This window comes from Acomys russatus, chromosome 30, assembly GCF_903995435.1.
Source record: "Acomys russatus chromosome 30, mAcoRus1.1, whole genome shotgun sequence".
In the NCBI taxonomy this organism is placed as follows: domain Eukaryota; kingdom Metazoa; phylum Chordata; class Mammalia; order Rodentia; family Muridae; genus Acomys; species Acomys russatus.
Window position 1 is genome coordinate 11279336 of NC_067166.1, and position 17576 is coordinate 11296911.

The 17576-nt window shown below is 40.8% G+C and overlaps 1 protein-coding gene across 1 annotated transcript in view; it reads left to right on the forward strand.

Moving 5' to 3' along the window:
- Zswim6 (zinc finger SWIM-type containing 6) overlaps positions 1-17576 on the forward strand; it is a 171101-nt gene that overhangs the window by 139842 nt on the left and 13683 nt on the right. Inside the window, exons 5-9 of the mRNA XM_051172422.1 lie at positions 7828-8007; positions 12059-12235; positions 12510-12656; positions 15326-15472; positions 17117-17377. Of these exons, the coding sequence (XP_051028379.1) occupies positions 7828-8007; positions 12059-12235; positions 12510-12656; positions 15326-15472; positions 17117-17377 (912 nt within the window). The remainder of the gene's footprint in view (positions 1-7827; positions 8008-12058; positions 12236-12509; positions 12657-15325; positions 15473-17116; positions 17378-17576) is intronic.

Sequence of the window (17576 nt, forward strand, 5' to 3'; positions counted from 1 at the left end):
AAAAAAGAAAAATCTTGAAAAACAAAAACAAAAGACTTGGGATTCAAATGCTTGAGCCTATTCAGAGTGTATCTCACTTGAATCACCATATTCCACTCCTTGCCCCCATAACTAGGCTCATGCCATATTTTAATGAAAAATGCGTATAGTTCAACTTCAAACAATTCCATAGTCTGTCACAGTCTCAACACAGTTTAAATGTCCAAAGTCTCTTCTGAGACTCGAGGTATTTGAAAGTATAACCCCCTACATTTTTTGAAAGAAAGCAAATTCCATACTTCCAACATATATAATAGCACAGAAAATACATTATCACTCCAAAAGGGAGGAATTGGGGCACAGTGAGGAAATACTGGACCAGAACAAGACAAAAACTCAGCCGGACAAAAACCAAATCCTGTAACTCGTGTTCAGTGTCTGGGACTGTCATTTTGAAGACCTCAGATGGCAGTACCCCGCAGGCTTTGCTGTCTGCAACACATGATTCTTGAGCTAGTTATTCTCCATGTATGAAGCTCTCCTTGGCAGATGTCTCACTACTCACAACCCTAGCATCTTGGCATCTCCACTACGATCTAGACTTCACTGGGACGGCTTCCGTCAGTGCCCTTTTCTAGCTTCTTCCCTCTTAGGGCCTTCATTCAGGCACTCCTCTGCCATGTACTGCCCAGCCCCAGTGGCTCTTTCTTCCACAGACTTTCATACCACTAAACCCAGTACCACGTGGAAAATTCTGCCAAGTCTGGCTGCCAACTTGGAATGGTCTCTCTAACCCCCTTTATCACATCAACTGTAGATTTTTTTTACTCAGTTGCTTTCTGGGAGCAGAAGATGCCTTAGGCTCACTTGTAGAAGTTGGAAGCTTAACTGAGTGGGGGCTTGTCCAGGGAACACCCTTGCCTTTGTTCCAGTGCAGAGCAAGGACTTCTTTTACGGGTTTAATTTTTTTAGCAATTGCATCCTCTCTTTCAGCACATGCCTTGGTTTAAACGCTGAGCTTTCTAGTGGTCTTTCTCTTTCCAGACCACATTTTGTATCTCTTTCTGCACTGTTTGTTCCATTTCACTGTAGGCCCACAGAAGGGAAATGACGCAGCCATGACACAGACTCAACATTATGCAGTCTTGAAATCTCCTCCACCAAAGAAATTAGCCCATTGCTTTTTAATGTAGCTTCAAGCAAGTTCTCAGGACACGGGCAGAAGGTAGCTGGATTCTTTGTCAACAATACCACATGAATGCCCTCTAACCCCCACACTAATGCTGTTTCTCATCTGAAGCCCCTTGAACTGGGCCTGCATACTTTACATTGCTCTCAGCACTACTGTTTCTAGACTCTTAACTGAATTTACTACCTTTAAGCTCTGGTTTCAAGCAATTTTCTGTTCCAAAGTTCTAGTCTTGTACATCTTTTAAAAAACAAGCAAGCAAACAAACATGGTCAGGTTCTTTACAACAGCCACTCAGCCTCTGGCACCAACTTTTGTCCTAGTCACTTTTCTGCTGCTGTGATAAAACAGCATGACCAAAAATAACTTATGAAAGAAAAAAATGACTTCTGGTTCCAAAGGGACAAGAGTCCATATAACAGCAAGTGGTGGCAGAAGCAGGAAGCTGCGATCTCACACCTTCAAACACAAGCACAAAGCAGAGACTGTGAACTGGACTTCCGGTGAGGCTATCTGATCTCCAGGCCTGCCCCTAGTGAGCACTTCCTGCGGCAAGACTAAACCTCCCAAACAGGTACGCCAGCTGGGGATCATTTGTTCAAATGCCTGAACCTATAGGGAATGCTTCTGATTCAAATCACCACAGTGGTAGAAAAAGCTAGAGCTGAGATGTGCCAAAGAGAATTCTGAATCTGGCTGCTAGCCCCTTGGTTTGATATTGGCATTATTTACTTTGAGGTATTGAACCTAAAGAAATCAGTGTAAATATATGGAGTTTGTTTTCACTGTGATTTGTAACAACCAAGCATTCTCTGTAACAAAAAAACAGAAATCTCTCACTGTGTGTCCTGCAGGTCCACTGCAGGACCCTGGAAATGCTGACTTATACCCAACTCTCACCACTTTGCCATGGAATCTTTGAAAGGGTTACCATTTCAGAGAGACCCTGGAGTGAAGTTTAATCATCAGAGAACTCTACTCTTATAGCGACAAGATAACTTCAGGCACACTGAAGGGAACAGAGATAAATGCCCAAAGTGGGACCCTGAATTAATAAAATTTGGAGAATGACTTATTCAATTTGGTTAATTTGGTTATTAAGGCTAATTACAGCCTTTGTAGTCATGACTGTTAAGATAAAAGACCATATCTATTATGGCACTAAACTTGAATCTAGCGTTAAGAACACCCATTCAGGATGAAACCTCTCTTTAGGGAGGTGAGCAATAAAAGGATGTTACAAGCCAATTAATAAAGACTTAGCTTTTGAAAAAAGAATTTCTCCTGAAAAATGGAAATTTTCTAATTAGGGAAATTCGAGCATAAAAAGCTGAGGCCATATAGAAATCCTCGTTGAAATGAGCCAAGAATAGTTAGGATCTAGTGTTCAGCTCCTCGCCTTGCTGGGTTTGATTTTTCTCCTATTTGTAACCAGCCCAGCTTCACATGTGGGCATCTGGGCTGTCAGGCACTCAGAGGCTGCACCCTGCAGAGTGATTAGACCATGAGAGCTAGTGGATGGAATTAATGCCTTTTGAAAGAGGCCACACAAGGATGCCTCAGGAAGGGGCGGTCCTCCAGGAAGGTCCTGTCACTGGATGCTAAAGTTGCTGAAACTGTGATCTTGCTCGTTGGCCTCTTGTTCTCCTGACTATGAACTGTACTTACAGCAACCAGATTGACTTAAGGCATTCAACATGGAAATAGTAATGGTGTTGGAGAGAATTACTATAATAAGTTAATGGGATATGGCTGCAGAGTTTTACATGTCCTTTATAGCATACAGTGAGGACCCAGTAAATGGCAACTTGGTTTTTCCTTCAGTGCAAGGGATCAGGCTCAGGGCCCTGTGTCACACACAGATGTTAACCATTCTATACTATGAAACGTATACTGTGAGCACTAACTACAGAAACATTATTAAAATATATCCCTCACTAACCAGGGTGCCTCTGCATCTGTGTAGCATATCCATGGCTTAGTTTGTTTTATATGGTTATACCATAATTTGTTGGTCCATTCACTAGTGGAAGGACATTCAGATTGTTTTCACTTCCCCCCCCCCCCCAGTCAAATTTTTATAGGCATATTTTTCCAGGTTTTTGTGGGAATGTGTTTATAATCCTCCTGGGAAAATGTGTAGGAATGAGTTCTGGCTCGTTTGGTAAGCGTGTCTTGCAGGTGGCTGCCCACTACTCCCCACTCCACAGCAGTTTATGAGGGTTCTGCCTCTGCCTGCAGGTGCCAAGCTTTTTTGTTTTTTTCTTGACTGTAACCACTGTAATGGAGTGATTATCTCACTGTGATTATAACTTAAATTTTCTTAGTTATTGATGTTGAGCATGTTTGTTTTTTATAGGCTGGTCAGTCTTTATTGCTTCTTTGGTGAATTATCTTTCTACAGTGTTTTACACTTTACAGATTATGTGAGTGGGAAGTTTCTGTCCCCACTATGCCGAGCCCCGCCTCCTCCCTAGCACTCTCCACATCAGTGGTGTATTTGTTCAGCTGATTAACTTAGGCTGACACGTTTTCACTCAAAGCCGGTGGTTTCCAGGAGAGTTGACACTAAGTGCTGTGCATCTCACGTGTTTGGATGAGTGCGTCGCGGCGTATGCCTGCCTTTCAAGTCTTGTACTCTTGAGTCCCTTCACCGTCTTAAATGTTTTCTGTCCTCTTCCTGTTTCTGTGCCTTTCTTTCCCCTGATTCCTGGGGCAGCCACTGATACCCTCCCCCACCTCCATTAGTTTGCCTTTTCTAGCTGTCCCCTGGCTGGATTACATACTGGGAAGCCTTTTCAGAGTGCCTTCTTTTACTCAGTATTTACTTAATTTCCTACAAGTCTCTTTACAGCACCCGTGTTTGTTGTGCTCAGTCTGTTGGTTTATAAGCATTTTTCTTATGAGAGGGCTTTAGGGCATGCATTATTGCTCGTTGTCACACTGGTGACTTGGTGATTCCCTGCCCTGTCCATGATTTCCTGTCAGTCTCTTGTCTCTGTAGAGAAGAGTTTTTAATTTGGCTGGAGCCCATTTCCTTAGTCTTTCTTTTGCGTTCCCTGCCTTTGGTACTCTAGATAATCCTTCACCTAGCTGAAGGCATGGAACTAGAAGCTCTGTGGTCCTCAGTTTGGTCTTCAGGTGTGTGGTCCACCTTGATTTATTTTACTTGCTTGATAGTGTTAAGCTATTTGCCAATTTTCTGTCCACGAGTTTTGCCAATTATTGAGAAAGGAATATTGAAGTCTACAAACAAACTAAACTGTTTCTGTGTTTTCCTTACAGTTGTTTATTTTTGCTTATGTGTTAAGCCTTGTTAAGTACAGCTTAGGAGTGTATCTTTAGGGAGAACATTCATCACCATGTAAAGTCTGGCTCAAGTCTGCAGTACAGTTCCTCCAGCTTTACTGTGGCACGGTCTTCCTAATCCTTTTACGTTGCTTGTTATATTTTATGTACAACATGGTATTGCTCTTAGCTTTTAATCTGACTTGATTATCCCCTTTAATTGGTACATTTAGAACATAGATACTTTCTATATATTCATACACACATGTGCATCTGTGTTTGGGGGTGTATGTGTTAATTAAAATTTAAATTAAAAAATAACTCTATTTTTAAAATTTTGACTCTGGTTATCCTGTTAACTCGTATTTTTTTCAAGTGGCATTATAGCAAACATGCCTACACCTACTATTCAGTTAACCTTTCGCCACATAAATATAAAATCTAATAATCAGAGATACCTTAATCTATTAAAGTTGTTAGTATGTATTATATATTTTATGCATTTAAAAATTCATGGGACAGTGTTTGAAATTTTGACTATTCACACATATTTCCAAAGAACAAAAATGGCAAAAATTCTTATTTCCTCAGACATCGTTTCTGCTATTCTTTATCCTCTCAACTTTCTTTTTGGTGTTATTTCTCTTTATTCGGGAATACTTGACCTTAGTTGTTGTTGTTCGTTTTTTTTTTTTTTTTTTTTTTTTCCCCCCTAGAAAAGACCTTTTAGCAATGAATGCTGCATGTTTTCTTTGTTCTGAAGATGTCTGTATTTCCCCACGTGTCCTGGGTAATACTATCACTGTCCAGTGTCAATTCTAGATTGGTTTTCAGTTCCTTTTAACACTCCACCGACATTGTTAATTATGGTCTGTCCCATGTGATCACTCATGAGAAATCGGTAGTTATTTGAACCATTATTCTATAGGTGATTTTCATTTTTGGTTGTTGATTTGGTTTTGGGTTTTTGTTAGATTGTTTTGTTTGTTTGTTGCCCTTTTTTATCTTGCTTTTCACCAGTTTAGTTATGCTATGGTTGGTCATGGTTCTGTCTGGGCAGACCCTTTTTTGAGGTTGACTAAGCTGCTTAGATCTGTAAATTAATACCATTTTGCAAATCTGAAAAGGTTTTAGTAATTCTTTCTTTCAAAGTTCTCATTTCCTTAGAATCCAGTGACACAAATGCTAACAAGCCTTTGCTGTTTGCTGTTTGCCTGCCTGTTTAAGAGTGTGTGTAACGCCATCCCGGCGTCTTCCTGGTTGTCGCTCCTTAAGCTCGCTCTTTCCTGTGACATCATCATTCAGCTTTTGGTCCCATTCAGTAAATTTATTTCATATACTGTTTTCTCATTTATAACATTTCTATGTAAGTCTCTTTTATAGTTTGCATTTCCTTACTGAGGATCTGGTTATGTGTTTTTCTTAATCGCCTTTACCATCTTCTCACAGAACAGTTACTGTCTCTATCAAGGCTTTAATTCGAAAGTCTTGCTCATCCTGCTTGACATCTGTTGAGTTTTCACTTGAGAGTCGACACATTTTCCTGCTTTGTTGTAAACCACGATTTTAGAGTCTAGACATTTTGAATATTGTTAGAATCAGGATTTGATGAAAATTCCCTAAAGAGTGGGAAAAAATGAAAACCACCTACCAAGGTGATGGGACCATAACTTGAAACAACACTTTTGGGGTGGGAGCTCCAGTGTCAGGATTTTCTTTTTCCCAGTACTCTCTGGGGGAAATCAAGTTTCAGGTTTATCACTGACGTGCCCTGCAGAGGTCCTTGAGTGCAGCTATTAATCTTATGTCAGATCCGGGAGAAGCAGAGAAGAGGCGGTGGGAAATAGCAGCCACATAGGTCTCCCCTGTCCTGCTTCCTCTCTCCAGCTCACTGCTGTGTCTCAGGAAGAGTGGCTGTGCTGAGCTCACTTCATCTTGGCTCACTGTGTTTCTTGTTTAACTGGTACTTGAACTTTTTAAACTGTAGGTTTAGATATCTGTGGATTAGAAGAGTTGAGGCTGGCTTTTTTGTTGTTGTTGTTTTTACTTTGTGTATTTTATTTTGACCGTTTTAAGTTTTTAAGCTACTTTATACTTACAGTATCAGATGCACTAAATGTGAGAGACTGTTAGACATCACTTTTGGGCAAAGAAAACACTGTCCATCCTGTTCCCTTCTACCTTTCTTACCCAGCTTACGGGTTAATCGAAACAGGTGTCCACACATACCTCCTAGAGAACACGTATTGGGAACGGTTGGAGGCATTGGTATCATCTTTTTGAGAAATTAATATTTTAAAATTTGTGAAATATTTGTATTAGCTATCCTTTTAAACTATGCAGAAAGCACAATATATTCACCATTATCTTATTATTCAGGTCAGGAGTTATTCCTTTCCTTTAAATTCATTTTTATCTTTTGAAAAACTAGTGAAAATTTTGTTAGTATGTTTTTTAACATTCAGTGATCATATGAAGATTGATGCCTATTAGATTGCTTAGGAAAGTGTGCTCAATGTAACTTACTTTTAATTTTGTTTTATTTGGTTGTCTCTGAGCTAGTATTTCACTGTCTGGAACTCACTGGGTACTACAAGCTCCCCCTGTCTTAGCCTCCCAAGTGACAGCTTTGTGTCGCTATGCCTGGCTTTAAGTTTTATTTGTTAAAAAATGTTTTCTTACTGACTTGTTTGTTTTTTGAAACAAGGCTTCTCTGTGTTGCCCTAGCTGTCCTAGAACTTGCACTGTAGACCCAGCTGGCCTCAAACTCATAGAGATTCGCCTGCCTCTACCTCCCAAATACTAGAATTAAAGGCGTGTGCCACCACCACCACCCCAGCTATTACTGACTTCTGAGCCTAAACAATTCCTCCATTTACATATATGTTTGTGTGTGTATATATATGTGTGTGTGTGTAAGAATGTACATACACGTGCACATAATTGTGACTTCTAAGTAATAAACAGTGTTTGAAATTATTTTAAAGAAGCTAAGAGCCTGTGTCCATCCATAGTATAGTTTTATTCTTTGAAAGTAAATTTAATTGGGGAAGAATGATGTGGAACAGTATATTATGTACCAATGTCTACACTCTGTTTAAATTGAACCCTACGATTGTTTGTGTTACTGACTTTTCTATGTGCAGTATAATTCAAATAAGAAAGTGATGGCAGTTAGAGCTTGTGAACTACACATCCTTACGTGTAACAGCTCCGCGGTCTCCAGTTCAAATGAGGCTGTGTGTTGTCTTCTGAGGAGAGCTGTCAGACTCATGTCCACCATGAAGTGCTTCAAAGGTTTTTCTTTAGCTGTTAGTTGTGAACCTTTTTATAATTTTTAAAAATTTATTTCTTCCTCCTCTTTATATTAGGTGCTCTGTGGATGTGTATAGTTTTAAACCCCCACTGTAAGTTGGAACAGAAGGCCAGTTGGCTAAAACAACTGAAAAAATGGAACAGTGTTGATGTCTGCCCATGGGAAGATGGAAATCATGGCAGTGAATTACCCAACCTAACCAATGCTCTGCCTCAGGGTGCAAATGCCAACCAAGGTGAGTCCACTGTAGCTCCCGTTCTTAGCTGCTGCTTTGTGCATTTGCTTGTAATGTTAACAGGTAGTGAATTTGGGGACTTACATAATTTAAGGACATTACATGTTTCTTCTGAATGTGTGCTTGTGTTTTAATCTCAATAGAGAATATTGTATGCATTTAAAAATACTTACACAATGCAGATAGATATGCTGTTCCTATATATTCGTGTGGAATAAAATGATCCACTAATGCTTTAGTTTGGATTTTACTTTTTAACTAAAAAGATAGAGTACAGTAGTAGTATGTTGTGTGTAAAACTGTGGAGAAACTAGAGGAAGTTTCTGGCTTTGCTGGTCAGTTTATATTTGAGCTATTGTGTACTTAATTTCTTAGATTTAGAATATAGCAAGGAGATCTGAAACTGCGCGCGGGGGGGGGGGGGGGTGATGCTGTTGACACTTGCCTTACAGAAATTCTTTATTGTTAAAGGCTGCATAGTGTGTTCAGTCCCAACCATAGGAGGTGAATAGTGCCCTTCAGTCTCTGAGACAACCAAGAAATGCCCCCACATGTTTCCAGAATAATCCATTATTTTATCTTGTTGTTTCAGTTTTTCTTAAGTCCTTTCAAAACTACTCCTTGGCTTCACTTTCTTCTGTGAGACACTGCTGAATTTTCTGGTCTTTTTCAGAATCACATTCTTAACTTGTTAAGTCTTAGACAAATCTACTATCATTCACTAATCTGTACCAGTATTTTCACATGATGTTATGCTTGGTGTGGATTTAAACCACATGGTGGAAACAGGGTTGTAATTAACATTGGAAGGATCCAGACTTAATATGTCTTTTGCTGGCCATGGAGGAGTTGATATTCTTAAAGAAAATGCTATGTGATGTGTCGAGTTCATTTGTGATGTTAACAGTGTTTCCGTCTTTAAAAACGAAGCCCACAGGGACTTGTCCAATCAAAAAAAAAAAAAGTTCCAGGACCTAGCCAGATGATTGTCAGGCTCTGTTTACCTGAAGATGCTTGCCCTGGGAATTCAGTATTTGAAGTCCATCCTGTCTATGTCATGCTCATGGTGATGTTACTTAATAATTAAATATACCCCTCAGAGCTCCATTTTTTTTCCAAGTTGTCAAGTGTAATTGGTCAACATTTATTCTTTTCATTGCTACGGAAAGGTTTCCTGATGTCTATGTAGGTGACATCCCTAATCTTGTGTTTTTGTAATTGGAGGGGTTTTGTTTGTTTGTTTGTTTGTTTGTTTTGTTTTTTTGTTTTTGGAGTTTTGGATACTGCTATTTTGAGGGGACTGCTCCTTTGATGTGTCCTACACTTTGAACTTTGCTTTCTATTTATAATGTTACTTTTGATTTAATATGAAAATTTTGTAGGCTTTAGAAACCAGGTGGAGGCTGGAGAGATGGCTCAGTGTTTTAAGAGTACTTGCTCCTCTTTCAGAGGACTTGTGTTTAGTTCCCAGCACCCACATGGTAATTCACAGCCATCTATAAGTCCAGTTCTATGGGATCTCATGCCCTCTTCTGGCCTCCGTAGGTACCAGGCACAATACACAGGCACAGGAGGAGGCAAAACCTCAATACACACTAAAGAAGAGGAACAGACCTAGCCTCCAGGGCTCCAGGGCAGTTGTGTCCCTTACAGCTTGACTTCAGCAGTGTAGAGAGGCAGGTCGGAACTCCAAAGGCAGTGCTTGTAGCTGTGATGCCTAAAGGGTGTCTGCTTTTAGCCAGAAACTCATAGGCTTTCCTGAGCGGGTATGAGAAGAGCCATTCTTTTTGGAGGGTGATGGTTATCATACCCACAGAGGCTGTGGTTACTTACACCTAGAACACTCCACAGTGTTCCCTCTATAGGAGAGCCTGGGGACTGAGGAGTGGAGCCCAGAAGCCAGTGCGTCACGCTGAGCTCACTGTGCTTCTGGGACAGATGTCTTTCACACACATGTGTTAGAGTGAGCACACAGGGCTCCTAAAGCCCACCATGGCTAGGGTGGTTGGTTAGGCTTAGGTAACAGCATCCAGAGCCTACTCTTTCAGGAGGACTTTCAAAGATCATAGAGTGAAAGCCAGCTTCTTTTCTGTTGTTAGTTGTTTTTTTAAAGTAAGAATTCTTCACTTTTTGTATTCCCAAATGTATTGCTATAGACACTTTATCGGTTTGTTTATTGATTTTGCTTCTCATGTGCTATAGTCCTCATGGTCATTTAAATACAATTTTTTGAGAGTTTAGCCCTTTTGTGACTATCAGTTCTGTTGGTATCTTGGACCAATGGTAAAAGCTGTGTGTGTTCTCCACTTCTCTCTGTGCTGCCATGAAACACAGGAACAGTCAGTTTATTCTTCTAATGAAACCACGCTATGTGCTTGTATTAGTGTCACAGATAGAGGGCCCCATCAGTACTTGGAACCCTTAACTCACTGTTTTACAGCATGCATAATAGCAAATGGCTTTTGAAGTCACTTTAGTTTTTAAGTTTTATCTCAGAACTTGAAATAAACAAAGTAAGTTCTAAGACCACTTAAAATACCTACAGAAAACTTGAATTTTAGAGCATTTGATTATGTGAGATTGTAAAACCAATTTGTTCCTGGGAATAGCACATTTATTTTGCATGGCAAAAGGCAAGTAAAAGTCGGTCCCATCCTTCCAGTTTTACAGGATGGTCATCCATATGCTGCTAGCAAGGATCCTCCCCAGGAGTCTCAGCAGACGATCACCTGCTCCTCTTTATCTTTCCCCTAGATACAGATAACTAAGTTGATATGTGACCACCCTGAATGTCTTTGTACACTTGCCAACAGCCATTGCAAATGGCTGCATTAGCTACGTCTGTAGTCAGGGGAGTGTTTGACACTTGGCTGTGGGCTCATGACAAGTCATGGTGTTTGTGTTGCTGCTGGGTTCCCCCAGCAGGACAGAGTGCCTAGTGGGTGAGTTCTCCAGATTACTCTTCTCAGCTCGGTTGCCTTTGTGGTTTTGCTTCTGTCCGCTCAGGCAGAGGTCTGGGGACAGGAAATAAAGCCTTGCCATAGCGGAAGCTCTCCCTTCTAGTTGAGTCTCGGAGAGCCCTGCAGGGGGCTATGTTTGAGCACAGTTAAGGATATGTAAGTGAAAGTGTTCAGCCCCACAACGCAGTTGAAGGTAAGCTTAGAGCTGGGCCGGGGCACGGGAGCGCCTGTGCTCTCTCTAGGAGTGGAGAAACCCAAGGAGCTGACGTGAGAAGATCCTTTATTCCCCAAACATTTCTTCTCTTCGTCAGGTCCTGAACCTTGAACCCCCTTCGGACTGTATGCTTCTGCTTTCTTGTGATGCCCCGGCATACACTATGCTGGGGACATCACACCAGTCATGGAACCTGCCCAGGAGTCAGGAGACAGCCTGTAGGGGCAAGGTAAGTGCGCTGGTTTGTTTTGTAGCTATGTTGTGTGGCTTTGTGAAATGTTAAAGATATGCATTTATGCCCTTTGGGATATAAAGTGGAATTTCATCATTATATCCCAAGAAGCATAATAGTTTTAATTGTGCAAAACCGCACAATATAGTTAAAAAATACAACCAAAAGCACAACCCTTACGCATAATTTTAAGGCTGACTGCATCTTCCTGAAAGGTTCCATGGCTGGTGTCGCATCTCTTGCATAGTGTTTGTGAGAGCTGTTGATCCCATCAGGGGCAGCCCAACACCAGCACCTCAGAAGTGGGGAGCAGTGAGTTTTCATGTAATTTTTTTTTAAACCGAGTGCCTCTTTTCAGTATATTTGGCATGGAGACTACACTTGACAGTTCTTTTTGCAGGATGCCTTTTAACCATAGCTTTAATGGCTGCAGAATGTTTGTGTTTAATAAAACAAGTGAGTGACTGGAAACTCTTCTAGCACTTAGGATGTGAGACTATCCATTCACCCTTCGCCCTTCTGCTTGTGGGGTGCAGGACAGTGTATGTGGGTGTGTTCATGAGCATCTGGCCACAGAATGGTGTGACTGATTGATTTGCATATGAATAATAGCTGACACGGCTTTCTGAATTGTGGAAAACACAGATTCATCGAACAGGCCACATCGGACAGTGTTCACAAGAGCCATCGAGGCATGTGATCTCCACTGGCAGGACAGCCACTTGCAGCACATTATCAGCAGTGACCTGTACACCAACTACTGTTACCATGACGATGCTGAAAACTCCCTCTTTGACTCCCGAGGGTGGCCCCTCTGGCATGGTAAGTGGCCAAACCGGAAAGACATTTCCATGACTTACTTCTTTGTTTAGTTTCTGTAGCATTATTGGAGTGGGAGGTAGAGACTTGAGGCATTCAGTGGGAGATGGATGAATGCTTGGCAAAGGGGGTTGAAATGTTCATTCAGATCCAAGGTCAGAAATGCTTTCCCGTATCATCTTACATGGCATTCAGGGAGAGACGTCCTACTGTAGCAGCCTGCCTTTATGGCTGTGTCTGACAGTGACAACTTGACCCCTTTGGGTTTCTGTTGTAGAACATGTTCCTACAGCCTGTGCAAGAGTGGATGCACTGCGTTCGCATGGGTACCCCAGAGAAGCACTGAGACTAGCAATAGCTATTGTGAACACATTACGACGACAACAACAGAAACAGTTGGAAATGTTCCGGACTCAAAAAAAAGGTGATTGTGGAAGAGGTTGTTTCCTTTGGAATGGGATTCTTGGTGAGGGTGAAGCTTGTTTTATATTTTGCTGGGAAAGATGGATTTTTGAAAGTACAGCCATAGAAATGGCTTTACTCAGCACTATTAAATGTTTGATAATGCACTCATGTTGTACGCAGACAAACATGCAACCAAACACCCATGCACATAAGGTAAAGACAGAAAAAAATTTAATTTGATAATATACCTGTAAAAATGCAATCTAAGGTTTTTTTGTTTGTTTGTTTTGGTTTTGGTTGGATGTTGAAAGAAAAGGTTTCCTACATAATTCTTTAAGGAGATTTTTATTTTTGGAATAGCTGGTGATATGTCTGAATCCTCTAACATGGAAGCCAGATACTTTCTTTTGGTTTTAGTTCTAGAGTGGCTGCCCATCCTGGATCTCAGCAGTGGGTCTCAAGTGGGCACCTCTTAGCCCATGACTGCATTCTTAATCACTGAGATTCGTCCTCTGCAGAGCAGGTCTCAGCAGGGGCTTTGTCTCTGGAAGAGATCAAACCAGCTCATTCCTAGACAGGCTTAAACAGGGCCTGGCACTCTATAACTTTTTAGGCATAATAATTTATGTTTGAGGGTATGTTATTTACTAAAAGTGATCAGAACATCTCCCACTTTGTTCGTTAGTTTGGTTGGGCGGTTGGTTTTTCAAGGTCCACAAATGACATTTGATGAGCTATCACATGACAGGACACATTTAACTTGTCTTTATATTGCTTTATTAATCTTCTGATTTTGAATAAGCACCATAATAGTAACAAAAAAAGCTGTTACTAGGTCCTTAACTTGCTGATCAGATAGCAAGGTGCATCCGCCTTTCTTGGTTGTGCGTTCTTTGTGCCTTCTGTAGGCAAACATTTCTTGGGATGACTTGGTTTTCTCTAATGTTTTAAAAATTATGAACTGTTGGCTTTTGTTCTTAGTTGTGTTTTTAATTTTTTGATAGATACCCACCTTGAGTACAGATAAATACTGAAAAGTTGTTGGAATAGGCTGGAGGTTGGAGCATGTACTGGCTGTAACTTTTTAATTTCCTCTATGTTGAAACTATCAGGGGTGTGGGTTGGCACTGTCAGTCACAGTGGAAATAATCCCAGAGTCACAGTGTGAACCACAGAGCAGAAAATGCAGATGGAACTGGGATGCAAATGGCCTCAATATGCAGTGGGTTTGCTCCTTCTCCAGAAGCACACTGCTAGGCCCTGTAGGAAGGTTCCTGAAGTCTTCCTCCTCTAAACACAGGTCATCTCTGACCAAGGCATTTGCTTGTGAGTTGTGTAAGGGATTGCTTTCGTGCTAGGAGGATGCACAGGGCTTTGTATAGAAAGAACTGGCCCCTGATGATCATGTCTGAGTTGTTTTTAGAAACCATGTAAATTTTTCTGAGAAATACTGGTTTTTGAACTCTTGTTTTGTAAAAATGTTCCATTTAGGAAAGTGTAAAAATGTTGAAGTAAGTTAGAATGCAATTAGGTTAGACTGCTGCGCTTGCCTTGGAGTCAGTTGTGCTAGAGCCCAGGCCTGGGCCATGACAGACACTGTCTCTGCCGTTCTACATGCGATGAAACTTGTTTCAGGCATTCTTGGGTGTTGCTAGGACTTATCTGCACTTGTGTCTGTCCCTGATTTGTTGTCCTTTGTCCTAATTTTAAAGACTGGGGTTTTAGTAGCTGTTGTCAAGGTCAAGGTGTGCCTTGCAATTACTTGTAATGAACCAGGGTTAGTGAACACAGCGCAGAGTACTTCAGTGCCCTCTGGCGTGGCTTGTCAGCTTTGTGATGCTGGAAGAAAATGGCCTCTCCCTGTCTTTAAAGGTGCATTTCTTTAAAATCTCTCGCCTGCCTATTGATTTGCTTGTCTGCACACAGTTCTTTTAACCATATACAATTTTTGAAATCAAACGGAGCCGTGTTAGCTGTAGCAAAGGGTGATGCTTGTGCTTCTCACGCTTGCTATGCGTATGAAATCCAGTGGCAGAAACCAAGTGAACGATGACCTTTCCGAGGACTCTAGAACCCAACTTAAATAAGCATCCATGTACAGTTCTTGTGTGCTTGGAGTTAATAATGCAAAGTCAGAAGGCTTCCAAGGAAGTAATAAATTCATAGAATGACTCTGGCTAGCTGTACTATAGTCAGTTTGTTAATGTGTTTTTCAGATAAATAGATTTTATTATATTTTCTCTTAAAAGAGAGATACTACTGTTGTGTTACTTTGGTAAACATATTCAAATAGCATTTTATAGTAGATTATACCCTAAGACACCTGTAAGGTTTTTCCTCATCACTGTAACGTGAAAGAGCTAACATTCTGTGAAGTAAATGAAAAAAGTCATTTTTATCAAAAGCCACATCTAGCTTGTCTCTCCACAACACAGCAGTCCTGGGGATACTAGCACATGATGTTAAACAGATGTGCGGACCATTTATATTGACTGATAGATGGATCTTCACAACTCAGAAGAGCTCACAGGTGGAGATCAGAGTACCTTACAGCTGAATTTTTCGAACTAAAGAGGTTTTCCACCTGAATTAATTACTAAGTTTTCAGAGTACTGCCATTAAATCACATCTGAATTACCCTTACTTCTCTTCCTCCATCTCCCATTTCTTGATTCCCTTTTTAAACAGAGCTACCCCATAAAAGCATAACCTCCATAACCAATCTGGAAGGCTGGGTTGGACACCCCCTAGACCCCGTGGGCACGCTCTTCAGTAGCCTCATGGAAGCTTGCCACACTGAGGATGGAATCTTCTCTGGGTTCTCAGATTTTACAGGTAAAACCATTGGCACTTGTTTATTTCTAAATGCAGACTGATGTGAGTCTTTGTTTTTCTTTATATATATATTTTTTTAATGATTTATTTTTATTTTATGTGCATTGGTGTTTTGCCTACATGTGTGTCTGCATGATGGTGTCAGAGCCCCTGGACCTGGAGTTACAGACAGTTGTGAGCAACCTTATGAGTGCTGGGAATTGAACTCAGGTCCTCTGGAAGAGCCGCCAGTGCTCTCCAGCCCCTACAGTATGTTTTATGAAGTCATGTAGTTAACAGGATCTGTGGGTTAGCAAGAGCTAGAAGTGGGCACTGAAGCCTCAGATGGCAGATGGGTTTCTCCCGACAGGAAGATCTTCAGAATAAACATCTGGCAGCATTTGTCAGTGACCTGAACAATACTCTCTTTTGCACATGTTCCTTTACTAAGAATTTAATAACATTTATGACTTATTCAGCCTTGATTGTGATTAAAAGAGAAGTAAATACAGCTGTGTACCATAGTATTTAGAACTAGAATATTTAGTTGCTTTTCTAATTTGTTGTTGCATGAAAAGTGACTTAAAGCCAGGTACAGTGGCACACATGTGTAATCCCAGCACTCAGGATGCAGAGACAAGTGGATCTCTCTGAGTTCGAGGCCACCCTGGTCTACAAAGCAAGTCTTAGGACAGCCAAGGCTGCACAGAAAAACTCAGTCTTGAGAAACAAACAAACAAACAAAAAAACAAAGTGACTTAAATATTTTAAGTCTAATTTAAGGGCACTATTAAATATCTTTCAAGTATTTGACACCATACGTCCCATAAAAGTGATACATTTTGAGATTTCTCTTTGGTCTCTTGGGAATTCAGAATCCTCCTTCAGAAGGTTTCCTAAAGAAAAGGTGAGGAAGAGCAGGACCATCCTGCATTAGTCCTGTGAAGCAGGGTTGATTATTTCATCCATCTCAGCATTGCCCTAGTGCTTGCCTTCCTGAGTTGAGGGTGATCCAGGTTCTGTCAGGAAGGTGACAGGTGTGAGGCCACATTCATGTTTCCCTGAGAGTTAGATGGCTGAAGTTACAATTTCAAATTGACACTCCCAAACAGAGACAGGAGAATGCTTCCCTGGTGTTGACTGACTTGGTTAACAAAAGGACCCTGAAGTTGAGTTACATATTCTGTATTCTTTACTGATTTTGCTGGAAATGTTACTATTACAGTAACAGTATGGAAACATTTTTATGCTAATCTTAAAAATGTACCATTATAGTCATGCAATTTTTAAAATTAACTTTTTATTATTAGCACATATTGGTTATACAATGTAACAAGTCTTAATAACCCTGGTAGTATATAATTTTACTTTTATTTAATTAAAATCTTTTCCCACTCCTTATTGCACTTCCATATCCTTAGTACCATATTTACTACAGACAAAACAAAATAAAACAAAATATTACTACCCACAAAACACACACATCTTACTATCCATAGCTACTGCTTAAAATACACTAACAAGGTATCCGTCTTCACATAGAAAGTGGATGTCCTGACTTTCTCAGAATTAAGTAAGTTCATTCACTGATACTAATTAGAACATACAGTTTGTGCCTGTCAGCAGCAGATGTAACTTCCATACATTCTTTATGATGTTTTATAGAAAACGTGGGACAGTGCAAGTCCCTGGAATACCACCATCTGCCTGCGCACAAGTTCTTAGAAGAAGGGGAGTCCTATGTGACACTGGCTGTGGAGGCAGCCCTGATAGGCCTGGGCCAGCAGCGGATCATGCCCGACGGGCTGTACACACAAGAAAAAGTTTGCCGGAACGAGGAGCAACTCATTTCTAAGCTTCAGGAAATCGAATTGGATGACACACTGGTGAAAATTTTTCGCAAGCAAGCAGTCTTCCTGTTAGAAGGTAACAAGATGAAGGGGCCTGCTTTATGCACTAATCTTTGTTCTGTGGATGCATAGAGCGTGGTAAGATAGTCACAGAGCATTGAGACATGCTCACTAAGAAACCTGTCAGCCGACTTTAAGTAAAGATGTTTAATTTTTTATTGCTTGATTTAGGTTGTCGTGTAGGACAGCTTGTTTGAAATGAGCCCCATTTAATG